Here is a 12,517-nt window from a genome sequence, read left to right as displayed (position 1 = left end):
GCGGTCACACGTTGCAATCACGGCGCTAGAGCGATGCCGAAGTCCCCGGGTAACCAGGGTAAACATCAGGTTACTAAGCGCAGGGCCGCGCTTAGTAACCCGATGTTTACCCTGGTTACCAGCGTAAACGTAAAAAAAACAAACAGTACATACTTACATTCCGGTGTCTGTCCTCCGGCGTCTTAGCTTCTCTGCACTGTGTAAGCACCATAGCCGGAAAGCAGAGCGGTGACGTCAGACGTCACTGCTGTGCTCGCTTTCTGGCTGGCCGGCGCTCACAGTGCAGAGAAGCTGAGACGCCGGGGGACAGACACCGGAATGTGAGTATGTACGGTTTGTTTTTTTTACGTTTACGCTGGTAACCACGGTAAACATCGGGTTACTAAGCGCGGCCCTGCGCTTAGTTACCCGATGTTTACCCGGGTTACAAGCGAACACATCGCTGGATCGCTGTCACACACAACGATCCAGCGATGTCAGCGGGTGATCAAGCGACGAAAGAAAGTTCCAAACGATCTGCTACGACGTACGATTCTCAGCAGGATCCCTGATCGCTGCTGCGTGTCAGACACAGCGATATCGTATGGATATCGCTAGAACGTCACGAATCGTACCGTCGTAGCGATGGAAATTGCACTGTGTGACAGTACCCTTAGGTTTGTGAAAAACACAGGAAAATTTGAGTGTGTGTCGCTTTAAGAAATATCACATTGCCTATAGAAAAAGACAGTGATGCATGGTTCTCAGGAGCTAATTAAAAGCAGAGCCTGGTGGGGGCGCTGTGGCTTTTTCCATCTATTTAGTCATCTAATGTTTAAGCTTTTATGATCCAGATTAATTCCCATAAGACCTGTATACAGATAAATAAAATGCAAATATGCAGAGAAGGTAAATTATCTGCACACAATAAACTCGGTTCATATATTTTACTGCCCTTGTGAGACAAAATAAAGCACGCTTGTAAAATAAGGCATATTCCTTACAATCACATTGTTGCATTCCTTAAAAGCGCAGCCCCAGAAACCCCCCTTCTCATGAAGAATCTAGAATTCCTCAAGATTTTTTCATGCAAAATTAAAGGGATTGCCCAAATTTTGCAACCGATCCAGTGTCTGATCACGGGACCCCACCCTGCCGGCTCAGTGTTTGCACAGAACTTTACTCTGGTGATTTCCATTCTGGAAGGTGTCCATGATGGGACCACCGACTGCTCCCGGCTCCATGTTGGTGACATGCACCTTGAACTATGGGAGTAAAGGACAGGCCATTTATTTTAAAAACCTAGATAACATCTTTCAGTCCAGATTTATTTTTAAAAGGTCCCTGAGTGTAGACAGAACTTGACCTCATTCTAATACAAGAAAGATATATATCTTGGTACCGTGTTAGCCAGTAGATAGAAAAATATTTAGAATTGAGAGTCCTCAGTGGTTGATACCTTTTAATGGCTAACTGAAAAGATGGTAACAAATTGCAAGCTTTCGAGACTACACAGGTCTCTTCATCAGGCAAAGACTAAAAGAAATTCTGAAGAATCACATATTTATGCACAACATAGCACAGTAAAAAAAAAAAAAAAAAAAGGAAAAACCATAGATAAGATGGGTGACATGTAGCAGAATTACCATGAGTGATAAACAGTTATGTCCATAAATATTGGACCAGTTCTTAGATAAGGAATGAAGGAATGTTTTATTGTCCTCCGAGATTTGAAGTTACCTTTTAACACAATATGCAAATTGCCTCTTCTGAGAAAAAGAAGACACCCCTTAGACCCCAGTCCAGAGCCTCTCACCTAGCCAAATCAGTTCTCATGCTTCGCACTGACGAGGGCCAACAGCCCGAAACACCGTGTCTGCGAATTGAGATACTGATTTAGCTTTTATCCTAAGTCATATTGCACGACTCGTTGAGGGTTGATTGTGACTTCTAGGATCGCTACTTCCAACAGGTGGCGCTATAGAGTTAAGTCCTCTTTTTCTCAGAAGAGGCAATTTGCATATTTAATTTCCCAGAGGAGCATTGTACGGCAAATAAGCCTCCTTACCTTAACAAGCCAGAGATGGTATGTCACTCTCCATAAGGAGAAACGTTACCCCTTAGACCCCTTTTAACACAAGTAATTTCATAACATTATGGACATGAAATTACTTGTGTTAAAAGGTAACTTCAAATCTCAGAGACAGAAGAGTCTGGAAATATAAACTGATGACGACCTTTGACCGTCTCACTGCAGGAATGAATGTGTCGCACGGATTTATGTCTTTTTACATCAACTAAGGAACTTGCCCCTCAGACTATGAGGGGTCATCACAACAGAACCCGACCCCAATCAGGACAATAAACCATTCCTTATCTAAGAACTGGCCCAATATCTATGGACATAACTGTTTATCACCCATGGTAATTCTGCTTCATGTCACTTGTCTTATCCATGGTTTTTCCCCCTTTTTTTTTTCTATGCTGTTGTGCATAAATATGTGATTCTTCAGAATTTCTTTTAGTCTTTGCCTGATGAAGAGACCTGTGTAGTCTCGAAAGCTTGCAATTTGTTACCATCTTTTCAGTTAGCCATTAACAGGTATCAACCACTGAGGACTCTCAATTCTAAATATTTTTCGACCTCATTCTATACATAAGGTGAAAAATAATCTGCAAATCACAAGTACTTACCCTGAAAAATCCCTCCAAGGTGCTGCCCACTTACAGGGCATTGCTTGTTGTCAAGTCCAATTAGTCATCACCATCAGAGACAGCAAGACAATTACAGGAAGAGATGATGATGATCCTTGTCCCTCCACAAGAAGTGGGAGCGGATCCTTGTCCCTCCACAAGAAGTGGGAGCGGATCCTTGTCCCTCCACAAGAAGTGGGAGCGGGTCCTTATCCCTCCACAAGAAGTGGGAGCGGGTCCTTGTCCCTCTACAAGAAGTGGGGGCGGGTCCTTGTCCCTACACAAGAAGTGGGAGCGGGTCCTTGTCCCTCCACAAGAAGTGGGAGCGGATCCTTGTCCCTCCACAAGAAGTGGGAGCGGGTCCTTATCCCTCCACAAGAAGTGGGAGCGGGTCCTTGTCCCTCTACAAGAAGTGGGGGCGGGTCCTTGTCCCTACACAAGAAGTGGGAGCGGGTCCTTGTCCCTCCACAAGAAGTGGGAGCGGGTCCTTGTCCCTCCACAAGAAGTGGGAGCGGGTCCTTGTCCCTCCACAAGAAGTGGGAGCGAGTCCTTGTCCCTCCCCAAGAAGTGGGAGCGGGTCCTAGTCCCTCCACAAGAAGTGAGAGCGGGTCCTTGTCCCTTCACTAGAAGTGGGAGCGGGTCCTTGTCCCTCCACAAGAAGTGGAAGCGGGTCCTTATCCCTCCACAAGTGGGGGCGGGTCCTTATCCCTCCACAAGAAGTGGGAGCGGGTCCTTGTCCCTCCAAAAGAAGTGGGGGTCGGTCCTTGTCCCTCCACAAGAGGTGGGAGCAGATCCTTGTCCCTCCACAAGAAGTGGGAGCGGGTCCTTGTCCCTCCACAAGAAGTGGGAGCAAGAATCAGGGCAGTTCCTAAACATATTAGGCTTGTAAGTGCTAGATTAGCAGTTTTCACTTACTGCAGGGGATGAGGACAGCAAGACCTCGCTTTTCTACAGGACATGTACATTGTAAATCAGAAGATTTAACTCATTTTTTTACTCTCTGGGGTTATAAAGTAAGGGTTTTATACCGAGGCTCCCCACAGATCTGTGCAGTTTTTCACCTCCTTGGGTCAGGTAAGCCAAAAGTTGAGCAGAATGATTGCCCCCCTGTAGGACATTACAAAGCGGCCGTGCTGCACATATATCCTTGATAATAACCGAGAGCCGGATAATATATTCTTGTCTGTCATCCAAGGACCCTACTTCTAAATGACCCTTCTTAATCTTATTAGAGGAGCCCGTTTGTGCGCTCTTTATCGGAGAGGAAAGTAGAAGAGCGAAAACCCCTTGATATAATCCCATTTATAATGAGGAAGGAAAATTACCAGCAGAATCATTTTTGTCAGTCAAGTGGCAATTCTCAAGTAATTAGCTGAACCTGGAAGAAATGTGGAAACATTGGCCCAGTGACCCCTTCAAGCCTCCAGCAGAGCGACAATCACCCGGCTGCATCAATCATCATTGTTCATTCATTCAGCGCTTCTTCTCCTCCTCCCTCCAGACAAAAATAGAACCATTTCTACATCCATTATGAAGGTGAAAGTCATAGACGGCCTTTCCTGGAAGGCTGCTGCGATCCTGCTGCATTTGTAAGCAAATCAAGATCCAGTGTTACAGGTTTCCAGAACCGGCCATATTCTAGAACTATTACAAATACAGTATCAGGAGAGGACAAAGAAATCAGGAGGCCGCATACCAAAACTCAGCATGGACCTTCCCCCCCCCCTTCCATATTTAAAAGCAACGCCATGTACTGTTTATCAATCACTGACATCTACATGACTAAATAGTGTCTGTCTGCAGCCACCACTAGGGGGAGCTCATTGCATGTGTATGTATACAGCTCATAATAAAGGGGTTATCCAACTCCCAAAGGTTAAAAAAGAAAAATACTCAACTATTATTTACCCCAGTGATGTCACCATTGGAACAAGTCCATTCATTACATTTCTTCCCCATCATCTGTGGAGTGATATTATTGAGAAATGGAAGGAACCACAGCAACTCAGCCACAAAGTGGAGACTCCGTAATGTTACCAAGCGGGGGGCTGAGTGCTGAGGAGTAGAGGGCTGAAGAGTCACCATCACAAATGCTCTGCTAACCCCATAACTGCTGTGTCCAGACCTCCTCTGGTATCAGCACAAACACTGCGCCCCCGCCAGGAGCTTCATGGCCGAGCAGCTGCATGCAGCCGTACATCACCAAGCACAATGCCGAGCATCGGATGGAGTGGTGTAAAGCCGCCACCACTAGACTCTGGAGGAGAAGCGGCCTTGGACCCTCAGCTCCAGTGATGGGAAATCTTAATTCTTTAGCACAAGACCTTGTGGACAATTGCAGCTTCAGCTTTGTGGGAACAGTTTGGGGAAGACCCTTATCTGTCCTACATGACGGTGTCCAGACATGGAGGGGGGGGGGAGAACATGAGCGCCTACACAGATCACAACCACATCCAACATATTTGGAATTAACTAGACAGGACATTGTGAGCCCGGCCTCACCCCAACATCAGGGTCTGACCCCACAAATGCTCTTTTGGATGAAGGGACTAAAAATTACCACTGACACCTGCAAAATTTTGTAGAAATCCTTCCCAGAAGAGCGGGAGCCATTATATCAGCAGAGGGACCGATGCCATATTAATGTCTATGGATGTAAAATTGGAGGTCAGAAAACCTCTTGGAGAGGGATGTGGAGGGGGCATATAATTTTGGACAGTTCAGAATTCCACAAAACCTTTGAGATGAACACTCAAAATCACACAAAAATAGTCCTGTACGGCGCAGCCCCTCAGTGGTGGTCTTTTGGAGACATTTACCGGTATAATATTGTAGCACTTTGAGTTTGCCACTATTCCTGGAATCTCTTTCTGATATTTTGCGAGACGACGTGGGAGGAGGAGGAGAATATATTGGGTAAAAGTTTTTATTGTTCTCTAAAGAAGCTATATACGGAATTCATTACAGCGCGGCCATATAAACTGCTCACAATAAATTGGTTTTCAGTGCGGTGCGCAGGATCTTATCTAAATGAAGAGTCTTCTGTGCCCCTAATTAATGTACAGAATATACGGCCATCAATAGCACCTGATGGATCTCCCACCGTGTAGTGACATCGTCTATAGTCGGGCTGTAAATGATCCAGGAGTGGATTATCCAACCTGTAATGATAGATCTTATCCCTCCAGTGTATAGGAAGCCGTTATCTGACGATCCGCAGCCCCGCAGATTAATCCCATACATCTCCGCTCCTGCACCTGACAACACACTATAGAGCGGTGATATCTGTATACGGCCCAGCGGCCTCTGTGTATTAGAGGCGCACTATTCTCTATACTTTCAAGAAGATTTTTTTTAAGTTACAGTATCATAATTATGTATTGTTAATTTACTGTTTAAATCAGGTTTTTATGTGAAATGTACTCTATACATATTTTACATTGATATTTATTTTTCATATCACTATATTATTTTATTTTTTTTTGCAATTTTCACACTGAACACTAACAGTAACACACTCCTACTTCCTTTTGGGCAGCAATAAGACTGACCCAGATCCTACTGAAATATATATTGAAGTATTTAAGAGCATGCTGTCATCAAGGCAAAGGTTATTGTGTAGGGAGGTGAGGAGGTGAGCTGTGATATCACCTATTGTGAATGGTGGATCCTGTGTTATCTACTGTATATAGAGGTGTTATCAGTCATTGTACAGGAGGAGGAGGTGAGCTGTGACATCAGCTATTGTGAATGATGGATCCGGTGTTATCTACTGTATATAGAGGGGTTATCGGTCATTGTACTGGAGGAGGAAGTGAGCTGTGACATCACCTATTGTGAATGATGGATCCTGTGTTATCTACTGTATATAGAGGTGTTATCAGTCATTGTACAGGAGGAGGAGGTGAGCTGTGACATCATCTATTGTGAATGGTGGATCATGTGTTATCTACTGTATATAGAGGTGTTATCGGTCATTGTACTGGAGGAGGAGGTGAGCTGTGACATCACCTATTGTGAATGGTGGATCCTGTGTTATCTCCTGTATATAGAGGTGTTATCAGTCATTGTACAGGAGGAGGAGGAGGTGAGCTGTGACATCACCTATTGTGAATGATGGATCCTGTGTTATCTACTGTATATAGAGGTGTTATCAGTCATTGTACGGGAGGAGGAGGTGAGCTGTGATGTCACCTATTGTAAATGGTGGATACTGTGTTATCTACTGTATATAGAGGTGTTATCAGTCATTGTACAGGAGGAGGAGGTGAGCTGTGACATCACCTATTGTGAATGGTGGATCCTGTGTTATCTACTGTATATAGAGGTGTTATCAGTCATTGTACAGGAGGAGGAGGTGAGCTGTGACATCACCTATTGTGAATGATGGATCCTGTGTTATCTACTGTATATAGTGGTGTTATCAGTCATTGTACAGGAGGAGGTGAGCTGTGACATCACCTATTGTGAATGGTGAAAATAGAAGACCAAGTGATGAAGGAAAATAATGTTAAGACTTCACATTACCAAAAAGCTTGATAAAAAAAACTTGCTACAATGCAAAAAACATGCTGAATGTACCAAGATTTATGCTGAAACGCGTAGGTATGATGTCCTACGTGGATTAGCATGTATTTGCACTGGAGTTTGTTTGTTAACAAACTTTAATAAATGTGAAGTTTTAACATTATTTTCCTTTATCGCTGGACCTTCTATTTCCTCTGGATTTTCCTATGGAGCCTTGACGTGGCTGCTTCTATAATATGCATGCACTAGGCTAAGCTACGGCTAGTTAGGTCCGCACTTACAGCATTTTTGATCTCCTTTCGCCCATAGCCGACATGTTTGCGTGTCTCTGCTAATGATGATCCGAATTCAGCTTCGAACCATAAGTCAAAATGGCTCAAAGTCAAATAAAGCGTTACCGGGGCCCTGTGTTGTAGCACACGGATGCTATAGGTCGGCGTACCAAATTACTTTTCCATTTTCTGGGTGTTGATATTTTATAATGTCATTTAAAAAAATGTTGTAGTAAACTTTGAAATTTTATATAATAATTGAAATCTGGTGATTTTTAGGCTACTACGTATGAACACCATTTACGTTCATTCAGATGGAAATAGCTTAATAAAGTATGACGGCTGATCCCCTGATCGCCGGCGGAGTCACGTCCCGCGCTGCACACACACATATGTCTAGTGACAGCACAACATCCCGGACCCCTCGGGTTTCTCTGAACTTGTGGTCATCTGCTACATCTAGCACTTAGATAACTATGACATGAGCGGCAGCGACAGTCAAGACTCCACATTTTACATTAGGGACCAAGAAAAATTATGGTATAAAATGCAAAGGATGCTGCCAACAATAAGACAGAAAATGTCCTACGGTATAATACTCATAGCTATATATACTATTATCACAAAAAAAGTAAAAAAAAAAAAGAAACGATCAGTTTTACTACTTTAGTTTTTACTGTTTGTTTTAAGGTTTTTGGATCTCTGCCCACATTTCAATTTGTAATATCCAACATACATGTATAACGTGGGCTCAGGAGCTGTGATATACAACCCCCGGTACCTAACTGCTGCCATCGAAGGGAACACCGATCATAATTTATCCTCTTAGATGCTGCGGTCAGTCATGAGAGTGGAATTTAAGAGGTTAGAAAAGGGGGGGGGGGGAAGGTTTTCCTTCCGAGGACCTTCAGCTCTCCGCAAGATAATTGCGGGGAGCTGAGGCAATATCATGTCAGCCGGATGTGCCTCCTGAAAGCCTACGTACCTGCCATGTTTGCACATCCTGTGGCTGGGCTTTACAGATCACAAATACGCTGTAATATTACAGGATTGCAGTATATTGTATAAGCAATCAAGTGATTCTAGCATGACCAATAAAAATGTAATGAAAGAAAATGGTAAAAAAAAAATATTTAGATATTACATTAAGTTCATATCACCCCTTATTTTATTTTTTTTTAAATAATTAGAATCTTAAAAATAAGAAACAAACATATTTGGCATCGCCTTGTGTGTAAGTGTCCAAACTAATAAAACATTAATCTGATACAGTGAATGATAAAATTCATCGCTGTTTTTTTGGTAAAAAAAAAAGGAATAAAAATAGATCAGAAAGTCAGACTGATCCCAAAATGGTAGTAAAAAACAACCTGCAAAAAAAACAAGATTTAATACAACTCTATTGACTAAAAAATTTAAAAAAAAGCTATAGCTCCTGAAAGGCGACGAGCAAAAATCGAAAGTGAAGAAGGGTCCACCGGGACCCATGTACACCTGGAGCCGGCCCGGACCTCCATATTACTTTTACTCACAATGTATGAGAAAAGTGGCAGTAAATAACAGCCAGCACGATTGGCCATTGACCAGTGTATTCCCCTGTCCCTCTTGTTGGGGGATTGTTTGACCTGTCTCTTCACAATCAATATGCGCTCGCAGACGTGGCTGTGACAATTTAATTTGAATGTCTGTCAATCATCCCTCCCCTACCCACCATTCAATAAGAAGTATTGATCTGTCATGGCTTCTTGGTTTGTCACTCCTTGTAGCCTGTGTCCCATCCCCCTCCTCACGTTCATATTAACCTCACAGTGACATTGTTTATAGGCCTAATTCACACATGGTCCCTATTAGTTCTGTATATGGAGTTAAGGTTCAGTAATGCAGCTATTCACACAACGACATGATGTATATTGTCACAGGGTTCTCTTTTTTTTTTTTTTCAGAGAAAACAATTTTTTTAATGCAAAAATCATAAAAGCCTATGAGGCAGATTGATCAACACTGTCCAGAGGAAAAACTGTCTATCAGGTGTGATAACTGCTTTTACCCAAGGCTCAGGTCTGTGTTCAGGCACACACACAGAACCTCCAGCTCTGCTGCACTCGAAAACTACAACTGACTCACCCAATCCTTACCCACAGGATTAAATGTGAACCGTGGCCATGGGCCACTTGCAAGACCCATACTGGAGGGAGAGATCCGTCCCACTACCATCCTGCAGATCTCTCCCCAAAAAAAAGCACATGTCTATTTTTTTTCTAAATCTGACTTGGTCAAATAGCTTGACCCATTCCACACTTACTTTTATTTTGCATTGTACCCACAGCCATGGCCTTGAGTACAACACTATCCATCATGTTCAGTTATGTCTCCAGACACATCCTGGGGGACACGTAACGACCTTCGTTGATGAGTCCCATAACTGCCTCAATGTTCACACGAAGGTTTTCGTTTTTGCAGACTTTTCGAAACAAAAACCTCCAATTTTTTCAGAATGATTTAGAGAGTTTTTGCACAAAAACTCCTAAAAAAACAATACCGTAAAGGTTCCCTTAAACACCAGACAAACATGGGCCGACGATCAATTCTTTATCGGCTGGATAAAAGGACGTTCATCGGTGGAAAAAATATCTTAGACTACATTGGCCATGTTGGATTTTTTCGGCCAATGAACGGCCAGTGCTTATGACAGGCCCCAACAAAATCCAAAATCGCCGATCAATGTTTTGAATGATAATGATCGTTCATTGGTGGGCCATCAGTGGAAACCAACATTTATTTGTTTTACCGAAACACCCGTTGATCATTCCTATTGGTCAAAACTGCCCATTTCACCCCAAATTTCCCCTACGAGTAAAGGGGTCTTAATTTTGTGACGCCATGAAGTCACTTTTTTGCAAGTGGTATGTGTGAGATTTTGCCCTGCTGCTTTGTAAAAAGCAGGATGGGCTTACTAAAGAAGGGTTGTCTGCTGTAGAAAACTGGCCTACAATATAAATTCACCTGTACATGCTTTTTGCATTACTTGTGGTGTCTTTTTGGGACTTTTCCCACTCAGGTATAAGACCCCTAGTTACCTTTGCACCATTTTAACAAAAATTTTGCACGCAGAATTTTTTTTTCTACAGTACTTAATACAAAGATAATCACGATATCATTAACGCCATACATCTAAAAAAAATACAATATTTTGGAAAATATTTTTGAACGATGGATAAGAAGTTATTAATTAATCCCACTGACTCGGCAGGGAGGGGGGCTCATGTAGTTATTGAAAGGCTTTGTCCGGCGAGCTCCATGTTTGGATATGTGCCTCGTACCTTGGCCGGGGCCCAGTTGCTGGGCTACAAATATAGACTTTGCATTCTGGCCACTTAGAGGATTAAAAGTGTGGGGTGGAGATCAGCAAATGGGGTGTTTTGGGTGGAGGGTGGGCTCTCATGTGATGACGGATAGAGCCGGTGATATAATCCCTGCTCTCCGCTCCGTCACCCTGCCGTGTGGAAAGCTACTTACATTCCTGCGTCTCCTACAAACACAAGTTTTATCCATGCCGGATTTATGTCTAAGAAGGAAACCTGTCAGCGAGAGTCACATTAACCAGCTGCCGCCATTGGGGATCACACTATATTTATTCCACTAACTGGTTTTCGAATTCCAGGATAAGTGGGAAAAGGAGAATACGAGAAATACATGAAGGGTTAAGATTGAAGGATCGCTTTTAGTATTAAGCTACATGACTATTGCATTAATGTGATCACATCCCTACGGGGTTACATCCGTCATACAAAGAAAAAGCATCCAAAATACAACAAGAGTGCAAGAACTAAACATCCATGTTAGAAATCATCCAGAATTGAGCAAAAAAGATTCGTAGGACCCACGTTTATAATCCGTGGCCACCAGACCATAGCCCTGCGGACCGACTCCTGAATGTTGGCATCCTCTGAATAGCAGGCCCCACTACATCATTAAATTGCGGTGAGACAATCGCATGAGGTTGCGGCAATGCGGAGGATGTCAAAAAGGTTGGAGGTTGACAGGGCTCTGGTCCGGTGGCCATGGACTGCCAATGTGGCCAGTGGGTCAGGGCCCTAAGGATCTTTTTGTTAAGCTCTAATATTATATTTTAAGTAGAGAATATATTGTCCATATACTCACTCGTCGTCCTCTTCCAGATCCTAGCAATTAAAAAAAAGAGAAATATATTACGAACAGAAAGCATGTAGCAAAACAAAAAAAGCAAAAACATTTTTTTTAAAAGTTTTGCACCAACAGTTCTCTCTCATTGTATGGAGGGGGGAGGGGGTGGCAAAACAGTTTTTTGAAAAAAATTGCGACAAAAGCAAAAAATACAAATATTCATGTATATGTAATAAAAAATGTAAAAAAATAAAATAAATTATATATCTATTACACACACACATACAGTTGTTTGAAACATGTTTGCCTCCCTCCTGATTTCCTATTCTTTTGCATGTTTGTTAAACTTAAATGCTTCCCATCTCCAAACAAATGTAAATATTAGACAAAGATAACACAAGTAATCACAAAATGCAGATCTTATTGTTAAGGGAAAAAAAATCCAAACCTACCAGGTCCTGTGTGAAAAAGTGATCCCCCCATTAAAAACAAAAAAACAAAACAAAACTGTGGTTTATCACATCTTTGGGAAACGGATTACTGTGATTACTGCCACACCTGTTCTCGATCAAGAAATCATTCAAATAGAACCTCCCTGACAGAGTGAAATACACTAAAAGGTCCTCATAAGCTAGACATCATGCCACGATCCAAAGAAATTCTGAAATAAATGAGAAACAGTAATTGAGTAATTGAGATCTATCAGTTTGGAAAAGGTTATGAAGCCATTTCTAAAGCTTTGGGACTTAATCAAACCACAGTGAGAGTCATTATCCACAAATGGTGAAAACATGTAACAGTGGTGAACCTTCGCAGGAGTGGCCAGCTGACCAAAATTACCCCTAGAAGACTCATCCAAGAGGTTACAAAAGACCCCACAACAAGATCCAAAGAACTACAGA

General features: G+C 42.6%; 1 protein-coding gene across 2 annotated transcripts in view; it reads right to left on the bottom strand.

Annotated features, from left to right (window-relative positions):
• The window catches only part of TRIM44 (tripartite motif containing 44), a 61,777-nt gene that overhangs the window by 28,153 nt on the left and 21,107 nt on the right, over nt 1-12,517 (bottom strand). For both annotated transcript variants that reach the window (XM_077287012.1, XM_077287013.1), the window contains exon 4: nt 11,634-11,653. In XM_077287012.1, coding sequence (XP_077143127.1) covers nt 11,634-11,653 — 20 coding nt within the window. The remainder of the gene's footprint in view (nt 1-11,633; nt 11,654-12,517) is intronic.

This window comes from Ranitomeya variabilis, chromosome 2 (genome assembly GCF_051348905.1).
Source record: "Ranitomeya variabilis isolate aRanVar5 chromosome 2, aRanVar5.hap1, whole genome shotgun sequence".
Taxonomy (NCBI): Eukaryota; Metazoa; Chordata; class Amphibia; order Anura; family Dendrobatidae; genus Ranitomeya; species Ranitomeya variabilis.
Note: the sequence above shows the minus strand (reverse complement) of the source record. Positions and strands in the feature narration are given on the sequence as shown.